Here is a 17,967-nt window from a genome sequence, read left to right as displayed (position 1 = left end):
CACACAGCTCCTCTGTTCAACCTTGGATAGGATCATAACAAATATGGTATCATTGTTGAGATTGATAAATATGAAAAAAGTGGAAATTAATAACGAAGATATAATAGATTAAGTGTGTTAATTTTATATACTCAGTAAGGACATATACAACAGTGGGCATTGTTCTCTTCTCTGCAGTATCAACCTCTGCATCCCCGACGGTGCCCTGGTGGCGGTGATTGGTCAGATCGGGTCGGGGAAGTCCTCCCTCCTGTCCGCCCTGCTGGGAGAGATGGAGAAACGGAAGGGAGACGTTTCTGTCAGGGTAGGAGAACTTCACTCGCTCTGTAGATCCACCTATTGTGTGGACGTTTCTGTCAGGGTAGGAGAACTTCACTCGCTCTGTAGATCCACCTATTGTGTGGACGTTTCTGTCAGGGTAGGAGAACTTCACTCGCTCTGTAGATCTACCTATTGTGTGGACGTTTCTGTCAGGGTAGGAGAACTTCACTCGCTCTGTAGATCTACCTATTGTGTGGACGTTTCTGTCAGGGTAGGAGAACTTCACTCGCTCTGTAGATCTACCTATTGTGTGGACGTTTCTGTCAGGGTAGGAGAACTTCACTCGCTCTGTAGATCTACCTATTGTGTGGACGTTTCTGTCAGGGTAGGAGAACTTCACTCGCTCTGTAGATCTACCTATTGTGTGGACGTTTCTGTCAGGGTAGGAGAACTTCACTCGCTCTGTAGATCTACCTATTGTGTGGACGTTTCTGTCAGGGTAGGAGAACTTCACTCGCTCTGTAGATCTACCTGTTGTGTGGACTGCTAGGGTTCAAACATTTCGTTGACGTGTTCACTGGCCAGTCATTGGGAAAGTTTGTTTGCTTGTTTGGCCTTTATTTATCTATGAGAAGCTCAAATCGGCCCACAGGTCGCTTTTTATTCCGGTCATTATAAAAGAGGTAGGGGTAGGGGTCAGACAAAAGAGGTAGGGGTCAGGCAAGTTGTTGAAGCATCACTTGATTCTCTCACAGTATGAAAGTGGATGCAAATTTTGACATCATTTACACGATGAATGAGCGAAAAATGAAAGAAAAATACGAATTCATATAAATGATGGTTATAACAAGCACATGTGTTACGTAAATTAGGTTATTTCCAAGCTTAAAGAAATAATATCACTAAGATATAGGGTCATCAATCATGGAAGTTTGAACAGAAGAGAGAAAAGAAATTAATAACAATAACCGTTTAACGACACATAGGAATGTCATTTTTTTAATGCAATCCAGGGAAGCACAGCGTATGTTTGCCAGCAGCCGTGGATCCAAAACGCAACCTTGCAGGACAACATTCTGTTCGACAGCCCCATGGACGCGTGCCGGTACAGCGCGGTGCTGGAGTCCTGCGCCCTGGGGCCGGATCTTGAGATGCTGTCAGGAGGGGACCTGACAGAGATAGGGGAGAAGGTCAGGGAGTAACAAATGTTTTTATTTTTGTCTTTAGACATTGTTATATTCTCACATTAGGAAACAAATTACAGAAGTAAAAAAAAGAACAATCAATCAAAATTCTCTTACTTCCATGACATATTCGAGTCGAATGTCTTCATGCCACAGCCCTAGCCCTATCATGCGCTATATCAGTTGTTGCTTAACAAGTTCCAAGGCGCCCGGGCGTTCTTAATTGAGGTCATTGACCTCGCCGGACAGACCAGCTGTCTATCGACTACACCACCCTACTTTCATTAACGTAGTGTTGACCTGTAATTATGCAGCCCCTTGAACTACTGCCAGGGGACCCAAAATCACAATATACCTTTGGAAACTCAATAGCTATCCACGTATCAAAATGTGTACACATCCATTGAAAGGGTCTTGAGTTCTACATGTAGGTGGGAACGCATGCCACCAAAAAATACCTCCGTTGGAGGTGAACCTTCTCCACGGAGGTGAAAAAATATACAAACGTCTGATCTAATATGAAATGCATACTAAATACATGACTTGTTAAAGCAAAAGTGTCGGTGGATTTGATGTATGCAACTTATAAATACATGTCAAAATACAAAAAAGGAAAAGGAAACAAGAATGTAAAGTTTGAATTCCTGAAAGTCATATTTACGAGCAGCTATGTGGTCTACCGTTAAAAGTCTGCCAGCCGCCAGCTCTTAACAGTGTCTATTCAAAGGTACCTGGCTGGTCTGTTTGCCGGTGTTACAAAGGAAAGGGAGTGGACGGTACGGAGTAATGAGGATTAAACGGGCACCAAAATCAAGATGACTGTTGTCAATTTTTGAACCTCATTAAATGCTGTCCAGTGGGGTCATTGCTGAGTCCGCCGCTATTTTCATTTCAGTGAATCACAGCTCAAGCCTTTGCGGACATATAAAGTGTTACACATATATATCAGCCATTCTCTAATGTCTACAGCTAAGAGAAGAGTATACCTGAAGTATCATTTAAATCCTGCCACTGGAACACAAAAACACTATGTACGCCAGAGCTATGATATTTTGAAATGCAAATAGGGACACCAACATCATGGCTAGCACATGACTGCTATGTTTTACTTTTACAAATTGCATCAGGGTATCAACCTGAGTGGCGGGCAGAAGCAGCGGGTGAGCCTGGCGCGGGCGGCGTACAGCGGCGCGGATGTGTACTACCTGGACGACCCGCTCAGCGCCGTGGATCCACACGTCGGCCGCCATATCTTCAACCACGTCATCGGACCTGACGGCTTGCTGAAGAATAAGGTGAAATAATTACAAAGGACATCATTATCAATAGAATTTCAGCGCTTTGTCGAGCGCCTTATGACATCAAATATTCATCAAATATTCATTCGAATCTGGTGTGTTACGCCGAAGGGCGGTTATACCGGCTTTACAGATACAGATATACTGTTCGAAGTGTTGACTACGGAATTGTAACGGGCCCCTTTAAATGGAGAAGAAGCTTCAATAGTTTTGGGAAGCAATCCCAGCGGTTAAACCTACACGAGCCCTACACACTTTTACAGCAGAACAGAGCAGAGTAGTGGAGACCTGGTATGCTAGATACAGGGCGGCTGTTTTACCTTTACATTTTACTTTGCTCAGAAAGGTCCAGTGATATCCATCACAATGTTCTGGCTGTAGCTATTTAAAACACCGGGATTGACCAACTATTTGAACTTGTCTAACAGACCTGACAAATCCAGTTTTGTAGTGGGGGCTGTGAGACTTGAGGTCTGAAAAGTAAGTAAATGCGCTGTTGATTGTTTCTGCATGGCTTAGCAATGTGTTGCACCGCAAAGTTCATTTGGCGGCTCGCCCCCTGTCACGTTTCAGACCAGAGTGTTGGTGACCCACGGCACCAGCTTCCTGCCGCAGTGTGACCAGGTCATCGTGCTGCAGGGCGGCAGGGTGTGGCTCAGGGGGGACTACAGCAGCCTGATGGAGCAGAGTCGGGAGTTCGCGGAGTACATCCGTACCTACAGCAACACGGCGGGGGGACAGTCGGACTCAGGTGCAGATCCTGTCCGTTAGTAGAGACGTTTTGAAATTTAGAAAAGACACGGAAAGGATTGAAGGAACAGGGACTACCCAATTCAGTCTCAACAGCTGAAAAAAAATCACATTTCAAAATTCTGAAGAAAGCACACGCAGAGCAGTCTATTTGGGTATAAAACACGCACATATATATCGGTCCTTTGTACCTTGCTTCAGTTTTGGCCTACTGCCATACGGTCAGCTGTAGTGTCATTTCGTCCTACCAGAACAGTTATAATGCATGAAGATGACGCAAATACTATACATGAGATACAAAGCACCCTGCCCACACACCGACAACGAGTACTTCACTCGTGGTTTCTTGCTCAGTGTCATTACCTGGATGTCTAAATTTCATCAACAAATACTCAGTTATATTGGTGAAAGTAGGATACCAGGTGACAATTATCATGGTGATGCTTTGTGCAATAATCTTTATCAGTGAATCTTTTTCTTTCAGAAATGGACAAGACAGAAGTGGAAAAGGACCCGCCCGTACACCTAAACAACCTGAGGCACGATTCAAACGGGAAAGTCAAGGATTTGACCGGGTGAGCATTTGCTGTAATTTTGTGTTTTTTGCCATCCCTAAATCTAGGGAACAATTTGAAAACATATTGTACTACTAGCAGGCAGCAATATATGTGTTGTTCATGAACCTGTCTAGCGATTTTATCGATGTTCTGCTAAGGTAACTTTTTATCTCTATGTTCTATTTCATTACCTACATGTAAAATGGAGGGATTGTTCTGGGTCTGTCTGTCTGAGTGTCTGTCCGTGTGTCGGTCAGTGTGTCTGACTGTGTTTATGTTTCAACACACTTGTGGTTAGCCATAAGCAATGGATCTGTTCTTGTTGCAGTGTGATGATATGTGGTATGTGGCTAGGTGCAAGTTAAAATAATGTGATGCAGAGACTAGCGTAATACATATCAAGGTTGAAAACATTTTTTTGTCTACAGGTTTTAAAAGAAATATTGCCAAAATGGTTGTCAATGTTAGCCTGATTTATCAGGCGATTGTGTCCCCCTCACCCTGATTCCTATTGTCTTACCTCTCTCCCCCCCCCCCACACACACAGCACTAACGGTCTTCGAAAGCGACTACAAAAGCCATCACGTGACCGTCTGGCAGAGAGCCGAGACCAAGAACAAAGTGAAGACATCAAGACCCCCGGAGCGTCTGTAAATCAAATAAAACAGAAGGAGGAAGGGAAGGGAAGTAAACTCCTGCAGGAGGAGGAGGAGGAGCAGTCTGATGGGGTACGTCGCTCTCATGTGCACGCCGACGTTCTAAGGATTATAGCTATTATCATAAACTACCTTACATTTTTTTCACAATAATGTCATACACTAGCATAGTAGTGAAACCGCTGGTTGCAGCCGCAAGTTATCCATTGAGGTATGGAGGCATAACCACTGCAATTTGTGAAATAATTGATAGGTTTCAACTTTTGAAGTACTCGTAACGAAAATTGAAGATGACTTTCACTCTGTCATGGAATGCTCTAGATATGATGCTTTACGTCATAAGCTATTCACACTTCTCAAAACAAGTACAAGTTTTAAGAGTGTCGATGTTACAGACCGTTTTGTGTACATATTCAAATGCAACAATCCCTACAATGCGAACATAGGTAAATATCTAAACGACTGCTTTCACATTAGAAAAACAACGAAAATAATGATTAAACTAACTCGATTATAACACTATATCGAAAACGTATGCTAACCCTTTTGTATTGTATTAGTAATTAGGATGTTAAGTTTTATTCTATACTCCTACTTTGTATTCTGTTTGCTAATTCTTGCCATACTTTGTACCATGTACAATTGCCGTGCAATAAAGTTCTTCTATATGTTACCATATACGATTAACGGGTCAACTATACCAAGACATATATGAGGTTAATCTTTTACAGAAGCTCTAAAAGAGCTCAGCATCTCATGTAATATGTTGACGTTCCTTATCTAACAAAATAACCCAGCAAACGTATCGAGAAGAGTAGGACTGACCCGGTGATACATGGAGAGGAACCATGATGATGATCCACTGTATTCTGCAGCTCATTGCGCTATGTTATCGAGAAACGTCTTTCAATGTCCGTAATCTTTTTGTACCCGATTCCTTTCTTTCATTTGCCTATACAGGTACAGAGGTTCTCCCGCATAGAAGATACTCCATGTAAATGTTGATGTTAGTAGGCTACGTACTATCAATGAATGACGCGTGCAATCCCAGTATTGGTTAAGCCACCGTCTAGCTACGTAGACCTGATGTTTTACCCTGTTCTACCATCTGCAGGTGAAGTTGTCGGTGCTGGGAGACTACATCAGGTCCTTCGGTACCGGGTTGTTCCTCTGCATGTCTCTGCTCTGCTGTGGTCAGCTCGCCGCCGACAAGTACTCCGTCGTCTGGCTGAGTGAGTGGACCAGCGACGGCACCCGGGACACCAGCCTGAACTATCTCCGACTCGGGGGGTATGGTGCATTGGGCCTGGCACAAGGTAGTGTGAAATAGCCGAAATAAACTTTTAAAAGACCCAGCAGAAACAACTCAGTCTTGCAAGGCGGAAATACATGGAAAAAAATTAACTCAATTTTTCTATCAGGAAGCCCACCATACTTCCCATTTGGAACACTTTGACTATCTTGTTTGTTTACGAACTGTCAGCTCGTCATTACTCTCTAATTCTTGATTTTGCACTAAGGCCACAGCAAGTAATTTTTAAGGATTACATCAGCGCGCTCATTAGTTTTCGCCCTATCTCATTAATTTTGGAATCTGCCATCCATAAAATTTACTTGCTGTGGCCTAATATAGGTTCTATCTCTACATATATGTCAGAACCCCGCCTTTGTAACACTCTAGTCAGAAAAATGCGATGCTAGTCATTGAACAAAGTCTAACATTTACTTTTGTGTCAATGAATAAACCTAAGTAGAAATGAAAGAAAAATGTTTTTGCTCTCTTATCACCAGGAGTCCTGTCGATGCTGGTACATATATGTGTAGTTAAGGGCGCTGTCCTCTCCGCTATGCGCATCCACGACAAAGCCTTGCTGCAGCTCCTCCGCGGATCGCTACAGTTCTTTGACGTCACGCCCCTGGGTCGTATCCTCAGCCGCTTCTCTCAGGACCAGGAGCGCATCGACAGGGGGATCGGCTGGCTCATCATGTTATGGGTCTTCTTCGCCCTGATGGCCCTCAGCACCCTGTTCATAGTCAGCTTCTCCACGCCACTCCTCGTCGTGATGCTGCTGCCGATCGCTTATCTCTACCTCTACATGCAGGTACGAGTCATTGTGAACCGTTGTACGGATATGGGGGGGGGGGGGGGTGTGTGCTTTGGGTCCTCATCTCACAATTATTTCATTTATAAATTAAATTAAATCAATCATCTAAATAGCGCGTAATTTTCTGATCGTATTTTGTCTTATCCATAAACCTTATTTAACCTTGAGTACACTTTAGAAGTTCAAGGGGGGTAAGGGGTTGTGTTAAACCATGGTATAGGCTGATATAACTGTAGTTGTAAGAAGTAAATCGTAATTAACAATAACGTATCCCATGTTAAACAGAAATATTCCTAATCAGCCATAGGCCCCCTTGTCAGATGAAGGTTGATATATCCTGACGTGTAATAAGCAGTAGGGTCCTCACTTACCCTAAGGAAGACCAGATTGATAACTCATGAAAATTTGTCCATTTCTTATGTTAGAAAACAGATTAACATTTACCAAAATGAGGTGTCAATGTTTCATTTCCTCAGCGGTATTACAACGCGACATCCCGGCAGTTGAGGAGACTGGAGTCCAAGAGCAGCACCCTCATCCACTCCCACTTCAGCGAGACCCTGCAGGGGGTGAGCACCATCCGCGCCTACAGCCGCTGTCAGCAGTTCGTCAGGCAGAACCACGCACGGGTGGACCAACACCAAACAGCGTTTTACTCCAGCAGCAATGCAGAAAAGTAGGTATCTAAGAGCATGGCATGACTTTACCTATTCAGAGCAATATGATGATTGGTGAGTTTATGATCATAGTGTTATTGTAATTCACATATACCACAGGTTGGGCTCACAACACTTTTTACACATCAAATGGATGCAACGGCAAAACTGACTGTAAACTTGTATAGATCACCCCACCCCCACCCCAGATCATGCACATCGAACATTCCTTCTTACTTTTCGTCCAAAGCTGGCTTGGGGTAGGACTGGATATGGCTGGAAATGCTATCACCATGTTTGCTGCCCTGCTCGCCATACTTGGAAGGGACAGTCTCAGCCCAGGCGCTGTAGGACTATCCTTGTCTTCCGCACTTTCGGTGAGAATCTCCCGTTCGTTCCTGATATCGTTGTTATTGATGAATCCTTGTCATAGTTTTGTCAGCCTCCTAAACATCCTTTATGTCATAGAGTCCATTTCATTTCAAGTCACCGAGAGGGTTGTTATTGTCGTGAATAATTTACAAATGTTTTCAATTTATTGTAATTATTTGTGTCAGAGATTTGATACTTTTTAAATATTTTGAATGTGATTTCAACTTTATAGATATTTCTTACGTTTTCTGAAATATTCTTGATGTGGAATATGATAATTCAAACAGTTTTAAAATAATAGTAACAGCAGTCTACCATTACTTACAATTCTTAAATAACAATTTCTTACCATTATTCTTTAGCATTATTTGTAGCATCTTTATAAATAGGTCGGAGGGCGAGGAAGAAAGTAATTCACACATCGTTGACAAGTATACTCTCCACAAAAACCAAGCAGTGTCCTGCAGTGAAATCTTAAGATGTACGAAGGCAGACAAAGTGGCAGAATGTATTGTGGCAATCACATTTTACCTAAAAATATTGGATTGGGGGGAGGGCCAAAGAAATTTTTTCTCAGAGTTAGCAATACCTTAGTATAACTCTACCAGCAAAATTTGGCACTCAAAATACAGGAAATAGCGTTTCAGTCGGTCAAGATTTGAAAATTTCGAATTCCCGGGCCGCGGGAAGCATGCTTGCCGACTCACCAAGAATCGTCGGCGAAAAATATGTCGGGAGGGCGTCGTCCCCCAAATACCAGCAAACTTTGCCTCTCAAAATGCAGCAAAAAGTGTTTAAGAGGGTAAATTAACAGTCTGTGTTGTAGCCATCGTACATCATTCCATCATTTGACGGAATTTTGCCGCTCATGACGGACAGAAATTCTGCCCTTTCCGTCATCTTTGATGACGGACAAGAATCGACGAGAAAAGATGTAGACAGACCTTGGAATTTGCAAAATCTCCAGAAAATCAGCGGACGTTTGCGACGAGGCCGACTCGATCATTTCTAATGCCCGCTGCTGGCCGGCGACAACCCAAACCAAACGAAAGAGAGCGAGTGACCATGGTCACCGTGGAGTTGAAAAATCGACGTCACGCCCCCTCCCCAATACAGTTCTGAACGGTCACATCGGGTTGACGTTTTAGCTGATGTTTTCCCCGGTTCACCGTCAGTCATTGCCAATGAAGCCTAGAAATTCCGAAATACTCCTAAGCTATCGGGCTTTCCGTAATTTGTGTTGACATTGTTAAAGTTTCAGCCGGCCGAGGAACTTTATTCCCGCTGAAAATGGTAAAGAGACGTCAAATATTTGATTACAATTGACCAATGACATGCAAGTTTCTCGATTTCTCTAAGCGTAAATTTGCGAGATTTGGAAAATAATATATATGGAAAATAAATGTGGAGATAGCGCGATCGACGAAGCGGCTGTTGAAATGCTTGAATCAGCGACATTTGACTGTTACCGGAGAATGTTACCGGGGGAAACATTGGAGAAAAAAAATGGACGTCTTTATGGCGGTCTTTCTAAAATTAGGGTGTCTAATTCTTCATTATTTTTAGTACAGAGCGCATTCGAAGAAGTGTTGAAAATGTTTTACTTTTGCCGACCGAAGTTATTCCTGTAGGACTCCTTGGTGAGACATAGATAGGTAATCAAGTTTTGCGCTAAATTTTCTTCACCCATTCTTTTTTTGTCACTATTAATGGAGATGTCATCAAGCATCTACCAGTAGAATTTGCCCCTCGAAATGAAGGAAACAGCGTTTCAGACGGTGAAGCCTTTTCACGGATTTTCCCGGATGATGCCTTGCGCCGAATATTGATCATTCGATAACGTAATTTCATACCGCCCTCTCTGTTTTGTGTCTTTTTTTATAATACATATATATCAAATAGTTTTGGGGGCAGTTTTAATGTTTCAGAAAGGGGGGAGGGCCAAGGAAAAAATATCAGCTAGGGGGGGAGGACTCAGGGAAAACATATCAGCTAGGGGGGGGGCCAGTGAAAATTTTCTTGACCCAACCTCCCACGCACCGGCCTACCCCCGGTAAATTCTGTACAGTCCCTTAACAATGAATGTTGATCCCTCCCATCTTACATATATTACAGATCGACTGGATCCTGACGACGATGGTTCACATCATAGGACACCTGGAGAGAAACGTGGTGTCGCTGGAGAGACTGCAGCAGTATGCACAAACACCTGCTGAGGTAACTGTCTACAACAGGGACATAGTTCTAAAATGTGCGCATATATGCCCCCCAATAAAGAACCATGAAATTACCTGTAGTTATCGCTTAAATCAACAACGATGAGCATGACCCGAGGACTCTGAACTCACATAAAAGCAATCTACGTTCCTATGGGCCAGGTCACTTCTGTCGTGTGATCATCGTGCAACCGCAAACTAAGGACATTCTTGGAATAGTCGTGTCTGTGTCGTACCAAATTCAGCTTTTACCAAAAAAGGCTGTCTTGGATCCTTGTCGGTGGTTGGTTCTACTGAAGCCTGCGACATCACATCTGAACGAGGACGGAAGCGTAGCGGACGGATAAGAGAAATGTCGGTTTGTCCACTAGGAGCAGGAAACCCGCGGGAAACCGCGCCGCTTGTTGTTTTTTCAAAGGAGAGTATTTGGTAAATATGGAAATTTCTCTGTCAGGGTTGATACGTTGTTTTCAGTGTTGCTGGTTTCAGTTTGGGGTTTGTGCATGACTCATAGTGACCGATATTTTGTTTGTGGATGGTGAATTCAATTGTGTTTTGGTACTGCAACTGAACTTAATATATTAATGTCATGTATGTTTGGACAGCATGCAGACAAAACGTGTACTGAACCCAAAAGTTTTAATGCAGACGTGTTTTAGTTCGGGTCATTGAAATAGGATAATTCCAGAATGGAGGGATGGGCTGGATAGTTTTCGGGTTGTAGGTATTGAAGGTAGAGATTGATGTTACAATATGATAAATTTCAAATAATGCACGTGACATTTTTTATTGATAAGGCACCCTCATAGTTCTATTGTGTTCGACTATAGGAATGTCATGTACATTAATATGCACATATGGATCGTGTTTGCTTCATTGCTAAAAACACTGTACTGGTAAATGTTGGAAACTTCTTGCAAGGTTGATGAAATTTGGTTTTAGGAATTTTCATGCAAAAAAAAGAGAGGGCAAAAAGGTCAATGAAGAGGTTCCTAAGCCCCATTGCTCACGATATGCTGTATTTGTATGTTCAACTATAACTGCACAGTGTTGTTGTAGAGATTACGCAAACCTGAAGGACTCCACAGAGCTTAGACAGACTATGTCGGGTTATGTTTTGTAGGCTGATTGGACTGTTGAGGACCATAGGCCACCAGACAACTGGCCAGCAGAAGGGAACGTCAGCCTCAGCTCGTACCAGACCCGCTACCGGGATGGGCTGGACCTGGTCATCAAGGACATCACGGTCAACATCAGCAGTGGCGAGAAGGTAAACATCAACAGGCATTTACACCGAGCTGTAAACATCAACGGGCATTTACACCGAGCTGTAAACATCAACAGGCATTTACACCGAGCTGTAAACATCAACAGGCATTTACACCGAGCTGTAAACATCAACAGGCATTTACACCGAGCTGTAAACATCAACAGGCATTTACACCGAACTGTAAACATCAACAGGCATTTACACCGAGCTGTAAACATCAACAGGCATTTACACCGAGCTGTAAACATCAACAGGCATTTACACCGAGCTGTACTGCTTTTTGTGTCATTTACTAGAATATTCCTCAGTGAATAAGAAAAGGTAACGAGATATGCACCTCCAAATTTTCGATGCCAACTGTACATCTTGATCACGGAATGACCTAGTCTCGCGAGAACACGAGACTAGGACGAGACTTGTGAAGATCGTCCTGCCTCCCCCGCTTCCTTGCGGAGCAGGGGTAAGTAGTTTTGTGTCATGTAGGAAAAGAGTTGAAAGATCTCACGCAATACTCGCTTGTCTTGTTTGATAAGAGTAGTTCATTGATTCTGCGAATAATATTTGTTCACTGATTACTTCGACTGGGAATGTGACTGACATATGAAAATATGTTCATGTTTCATATTACCATGAATAAGTTTATCAGGTTGGTATGCCATTCAAAGTCGCACTCACTCGCTCGCATGCTCATTCACTCACTCACACTCACTCACTTAGTCGCACACCCACTCATTCACTAACTCACTCATTCACTCACTCACCCACCCATTCACTCACAATGACTCACAATGACTCACTCACCCACCCATTCACTCACAATTACTAGCAATCGCTCACTCACCCACCCATTCACTCACAATTACTCACAATCACCCACTCCCCCACCCATTCACTCACAATTACTCACAATCACTCACTCACACACCCATTCACTCACAATGACTCACAATGACTCACTCACCCACCCATTCACTCACAATTACTAGCAATCGCTCACTCACCCACCCATTCACTCACAATTACTCACAATCACCCACTCCCCCACCCATTTGCTCACAATTACCCACAATCACTCACTCATTCACTTACTCACTCACTGACTCACAAAGTAGTCTCTGCACAGCTGATACAAAGTGTTGTCTGTGCAGATAGGGATTGTGGGTAGAACTGGAGCAGGGAAGTCGTCCCTGGTGTTGGCCATCTTCCGCATCATCGAAGCCGCGGGAGGGGAGATCGTCATCGACGGGGTCAACATTTCCACCATCGGGCTCCACGACCTGCGGTCCCGTATCACTGTTATCCCGCAGGTAAGTCATACAAGCACCCTGTAAATATTATTCGCTAAGCAGGCTATGTTTTCGGTGCAGCTTGTTTGTTGGTTTGCATGTTTTTGTTTGTTTGTTTATTGACAGCATAATTCAAGAAGCAGTGAATGGGTCCGAATGGTATTTGATATATGGTAATTGGGACCTAGTTATTGAGAAACCTCTGATTGGTAAATGATAGAGACTTCATATTTTTGCCGTATGTAACTTAGACTGAGGTTACATAAATTCTGCAAATTTGGGCATTTTTAATAAGGAAACAGTGTTTTAGCAAATGTATGAGTCCCTGGAGCACCCTATATATTTCTATGTTGTCATAGTTATAAGGAACGACATGCTATTGCGAGATGTCTGCCATCTTGCTTGGTGCTGTTTGGTTATGCATTAAATTTCACTCATCGTTTGCACCAAACAGCCGCCTCTCTGTCGTAGTCTCTGATTGGTGAGAGTAGGGCAGACACCAGAGTTATTTCTGTCTATTCACCGATTTCACACTTCCCAAGATGCCCCAGTGGGGTGTCGTAAACTTCATTTTGCGGTAATTCTTCTTAGCGTGAACCAACAGAAAACCCAAGTAGGAGGGTGGTAAAGCTGCAGGAAGGTACGTTTTTTGTGTTGATTCTCATCAAACATGTCATAATTACATGTTTTGTATACTGGGGAGATAATACAGAAGAATTCTTAAAGGTTTCACCAGTGTTTGTCTCCCCCTTCCGCTATGACAATAATACAAATTCAACTTCTATAGACAAACACTGGTAAAACCTTTAAGAATTGTTCTGTATTATCTCCCCAGTATACAAAACATGTAATTATGACAAGTTTGATGAGCATCAACACAAGAAACGTACCTTCCTGCAGCTTTACCGCCCTCCTACTTGGGTTTTCTGTTGGTTCGCGCTAAGAAGAATTACCGCAAAATGAAGTTTACGACACCCCACTGGGGCATCTTGGGAAGTGTGAAATCGGCGAATTGGAGCCTAGCATGAGCTGAGAAATAGTGAAGCAAAACCTCCTAAAGGTACCTACTCGAATTCCAATCTTGTAAGAATGGAAAAAAAATTCTTCCCTACCAGAAAGTCATAGGGGTCTCTTGATTACCTTGCTAAGAAAACAGGGGGTTGACCTGTGGGGTGAAATCCGAGAACATCACGGTATCCACCCGCAGGACCCGATAATTAACATCCGTCTTTACGCCAACTAAACTGCTGATCGTGAACTGAATACATTTTGACCAAACGGGAATACTAGACCTCATCAGTTCCCTATAACTCCACGAGTGTCCAGATTAGGCCAACATTTTAAAGGAAAAGAAGAATTTTCAATTATTTTAAGGTAGCACTATAATCGTTAAGGTAGTTGTTCTCATAGTATGTACACTTGATCCATGGTGCCTAGATCTCTCTGATCGGCTTACAGAGTGCAGACATGTTGTGTCCTCGTGCTTGATTTCTCAACCTTCCGCCGTCCTTAGTGACACTGAGAGGTTTACATAACACTCAACCTACCCTTGCTATACAGGACCCTGTCGTGTTCTCGGGCACGCTGCGCATGAACCTGGACCCGTTTGAGAAGCACCCTGACGCGGAGATCTGGCGCGCCCTGGAGCTGGCTCATCTGAAGGACTTCATCATGGGTCTGGACAAACAGCTGGATCATGACGTCAGCGAGGGTGGAACGAACCTCAGGTCAGTCACACTGCCAGGTCATCATTAGTTAGTCTACGTTTCGTAGCGAGCTCGCTACATTTTCAACATGGGGTCTCCTATTAACTCCACGGCTTTAGAAACTTGGGAACTCTAACACCATGTGACAGTCATATTTCGTTTCTTGTATAAGCGATTTTGACTACACGGCTAGGCAATGAGTAGCGAGCTTGATTGAACATGTAAAACTACCAGTTCGATATCACTAGTAGAAGTGAGTGGATCAAAGCAGGCCGATCTTTAACTGCGAAATCAAAGTTTTAAAGCTTCAAAAGACTCGATCAGTTTCTGATTATAGTAGTGAATGTAATTGTTTCTCGAGTCGAGTTGATCCCCCTACCCTTGTTCCCCGTCCATATGTGTAGTGTTGGGCAGAGACAGTTGGTGTGCCTGGCCCGTGCCTTGCTAAGGAAGTCCAAGTTGCTGGTTCTTGACGAAGCCACGGCGTCGGTGGACCCTGAGACGGACGCCCTGGTCCAGACAACCATCCGGACACAGTTTGCCGACTGTACCGTGTTGACCATCGCTCACCGACTCAACACTATCATGGACAGCACAAGGTGAGAAAGCTCTATGCTGTAGATTATTTCCAAGTACTAGTCCTTTCTTCCTGTTCATGCAAATCCAAAGAACATCCTTTGAAGAGTAGACCTCGCGTCTCTGAGTAGAGAAAGCGTGACGATAGACTTTGACACAAACCAGATTAATGGAACAGAAATGTTTGTCTTTCTTTTGAGATATGAAACGCTTTTACTGCAAGTAGCGTCATTTTTGCACATTGTAACATAACATAATTGTAACTTTCTATACAAAACAAATTTTGTGAATTTCAGTAGTCTATAACTCCTCATTTCTTTGACCTCATTTCTTTCTTTCGTCTGTTTATTCTATATTTCTATTTGTTCGGCGCAGGATCCTGGTACTCGATGGCGGGAAGGTAGCAGAGTTTGACACACCGGAGAATCTCATTGGTTCTAAGGGACTCTTCAGCAGTATGGTCCGAGATGCCGGTCTGGCTACACAGGGGTGATGATGTAACAATCACGGGAAGATAATCAAGAGATATGTGAACTTTTCCTTCATCTTGCAAACATTCCTAGGTATCACTACAGCCAGAAACACAAGCTCCTTCCTGATACAAAAGAAAATTTGAAAAACAACTCTGAATATGGTCTGCAACTGTTACCGTTATATAGTCAATACAACATGATTGCACAAGCTAACATAAACGTTTCGATAGGCGTTCATTGCTCGTTTCCAGTTCAGCTGATCCTGTGTTTCTCTTTTTAAATGTGTCTATCAGCAATATGCCGAAGTCACTTGTATGTAGACGTCACGATCACTGACATGCAAATGCAACATTTTAATTTTGTTGTTGTCACAGTGATGTCAATATAACCGATATATTCAATACATTTAACTCTTCAGGTGAGCAGATTACATCGTACTAGGGCAGAGTACGGAGTTGTAGGTAGTTCGCACATTATCAAACTCTGTTTATTTTTATCACCTTTTATCAAACAAAGATTATTTTGTGATTAGGAATTAGTATTGTTTTGTGATTAGGAATATACCGTAACTAATGATTCTCCCGCCTTTTTGTAACGTTAACACTATATCAAATACTTATGGTAACCCTTATTGCACTAGTAATTAGGATTGTAAGTTTTATTCGACACTGTACTTCTCGTCTTGCATTTTATCACATTGTTGTTGCCATACATTGTATTGTGTACAGTTGTAAACTTAAGTTCTCTATATAAACAAGATATCTATGCAGTTTTGAAAATCCTTGAAACCGTCGTTTTGTAAAATAATGCGATAGAGGGGTACTACTTAGTATCTCGTTTTTGCAATCTACCATTAAAAGGTAGTGGTGATCCATTGTAAAATACAACACATTGTTCAATCGGATATGTCTATTGTAATTTTGATGAGTCCCCTTTTTTTATAACATATTCGTCATAAAAATGAAAGAAATAGTTGATCACGGTTGCAACTCATCATCATATCAAACCAAACAAAAGTTATTTTCGACATTAGTGACAAGTTTGAAGAACGCATACCAACCTGTCCTATTATGATATTTTCAACGTTCGACAAAATATACATTGAATTTAACTAATTTGCATGGCCTTCATACTACACGGTTTATTTATTAAGTGTAATAGTTAGCGACCCTGTCTCTAGACCAAAAGGTCGGGAGTTTGTATCCCGGCTGTTGTCACTGGAAAGAGTTGCACTACAGGAAGATTGTTCATTGTATTTGTCAAAATTTGTCCAGGGAAATTTGCCGGGTACAATTGACAGATCATCATAGCTATGATTGTCACCTCTGTCGCATTTTTTTCTGTGTCTTCTAAAAGACACATGTTCAAATCTCAAATCTTCAAATCTTTATTTGTTTAAACCAACATCGCAGAAGCACATACAAACATACACTTCTGAATTACGTTGATCTTACACAACAAACCGTTACACACAAAATAACACAAGAACAACTGTGACGCAGTCTGCAATTGTCTGTTGTACAGGCGGACGGTATAACGGATGAATGACTTGTATAGTCTGTTCGTCCTAGATATTAAAGGGGACACTGATTCCACTAGAGTTCCTTAAAGACCTTCCAGTGACCTCTGACCTAACATCTGGTACCAGATCATGCAGAAGGTGGTCAGGTTTGAGCATGCGCTTAAACAGTCTGAGAGCAGCAAGCTCACGTATTTCCTTTAATGTTGCAACATTGAAGGTTGAAACACTCCCCCTTCCACCCTGAGATATAATCCTTACGGCTCTCCTCTGTACCCTCTCCATGGCTAGCCGACAAAGAGCACATGCCCATACTCGAGCACAGGCCTGACTAGGGCTGTATACACTTGAAGAAGATCAGAGACACTCATGCCTTGTTTGGTGAGGAGTCTGAGGTAATGAAGTCTCCGCGAGGGCTTGGTTACCATTGAATTCACCTGCTCGTTGAAAGTGAGACAAAAATGAGTCGACAACTGGCACTGGTTGTCCCCCAAGGGTCAATGCAGGTGGCACAGGAACACGCTTGTAAAAGTAGATTTGGAGCAGCTGGCTTTTGATGCCGTTCAATAACATCCTCTGTTCGCTAGCCCAAGAGTCAAGGTGGGAAGACTCCTCAGCAACTGACCTGTCCTCGTCCGCCTTAGGTGCCAAAAGTGTTCTGGACAAGGTCACATCGTCGGCGTAGCCAACATTCAGTGTGTCAGTGTGCACTGTTGTCCGGGTGCTGAAGAAAAGCAGAAACAAGTAAGGGGAGATGACTCCACCTTGTGGGACTCCCGATGTCAGTGAACGCCAGGAGCTCATCTCACCATTTGCAACTTCTCTCTGCTGTCTATCCTGATTCATTTTCTTCTTAAGATGTAAAAACCGTGCCATTAGAGAGGTGGGAACGGTCTTTGAGAATCAAGGGCTGATATTGAAAATGACATCCGTAGTGTATGTGTGAATCGTTAATTAATTTGCTTATTAACGTAATTGCCTCTGTACTTTGGGCAACAATTAATTTGAAGCTTTAGCAATTATCTCATTGGAACTACTTAGATTAAAAAGATGCCAGCAGGGTGGCCTTTATGAATGTATTA

At 42.8% G+C, this 17,967-nt stretch overlaps 1 protein-coding gene across 1 annotated transcript in view; it reads left to right on the top strand.

The window, feature by feature from the left end:
* LOC136438238 (multidrug resistance-associated protein 1-like) overlaps nt 1-16,270 on the top strand; it is a 31,036-nt gene extending 14,766 nt beyond the window's left edge. The window contains exons 15-30 of the mRNA XM_066432998.1: nt 178-304; nt 1,275-1,451; nt 2,573-2,740; nt 3,317-3,494; nt 3,978-4,068; nt 4,598-4,778; nt 5,821-6,022; nt 6,498-6,808; nt 7,288-7,487; nt 7,718-7,844; nt 9,955-10,056; nt 11,179-11,325; nt 12,474-12,632; nt 14,172-14,338; nt 14,722-14,916; nt 15,269-16,270. Of these exons, the coding sequence (XP_066289095.1) occupies nt 178-304; nt 1,275-1,451; nt 2,573-2,740; nt 3,317-3,494; nt 3,978-4,068; nt 4,598-4,778; nt 5,821-6,022; nt 6,498-6,808; nt 7,288-7,487; nt 7,718-7,844; nt 9,955-10,056; nt 11,179-11,325; nt 12,474-12,632; nt 14,172-14,338; nt 14,722-14,916; nt 15,269-15,386 (2,650 nt within the window). The 3' untranslated portion in view covers nt 15,387-16,270. The remainder of the gene's footprint in view (nt 1-177; nt 305-1,274; nt 1,452-2,572; nt 2,741-3,316; nt 3,495-3,977; nt 4,069-4,597; nt 4,779-5,820; nt 6,023-6,497; nt 6,809-7,287; nt 7,488-7,717; nt 7,845-9,954; nt 10,057-11,178; nt 11,326-12,473; nt 12,633-14,171; nt 14,339-14,721; nt 14,917-15,268) is intronic.
* Nucleotides 16,271-17,967: the final 1,697 nt, after the last annotated feature.

This window comes from Branchiostoma lanceolatum, chromosome 7 (assembly GCF_035083965.1).
Source record: "Branchiostoma lanceolatum isolate klBraLanc5 chromosome 7, klBraLanc5.hap2, whole genome shotgun sequence".
In the NCBI taxonomy this organism is placed as follows: domain Eukaryota; kingdom Metazoa; phylum Chordata; class Leptocardii; order Amphioxiformes; family Branchiostomatidae; genus Branchiostoma; species Branchiostoma lanceolatum.
The sequence above is the reverse complement of the archived record's forward strand: the minus strand, read 5'-3'. Positions and strand labels throughout refer to the sequence as shown.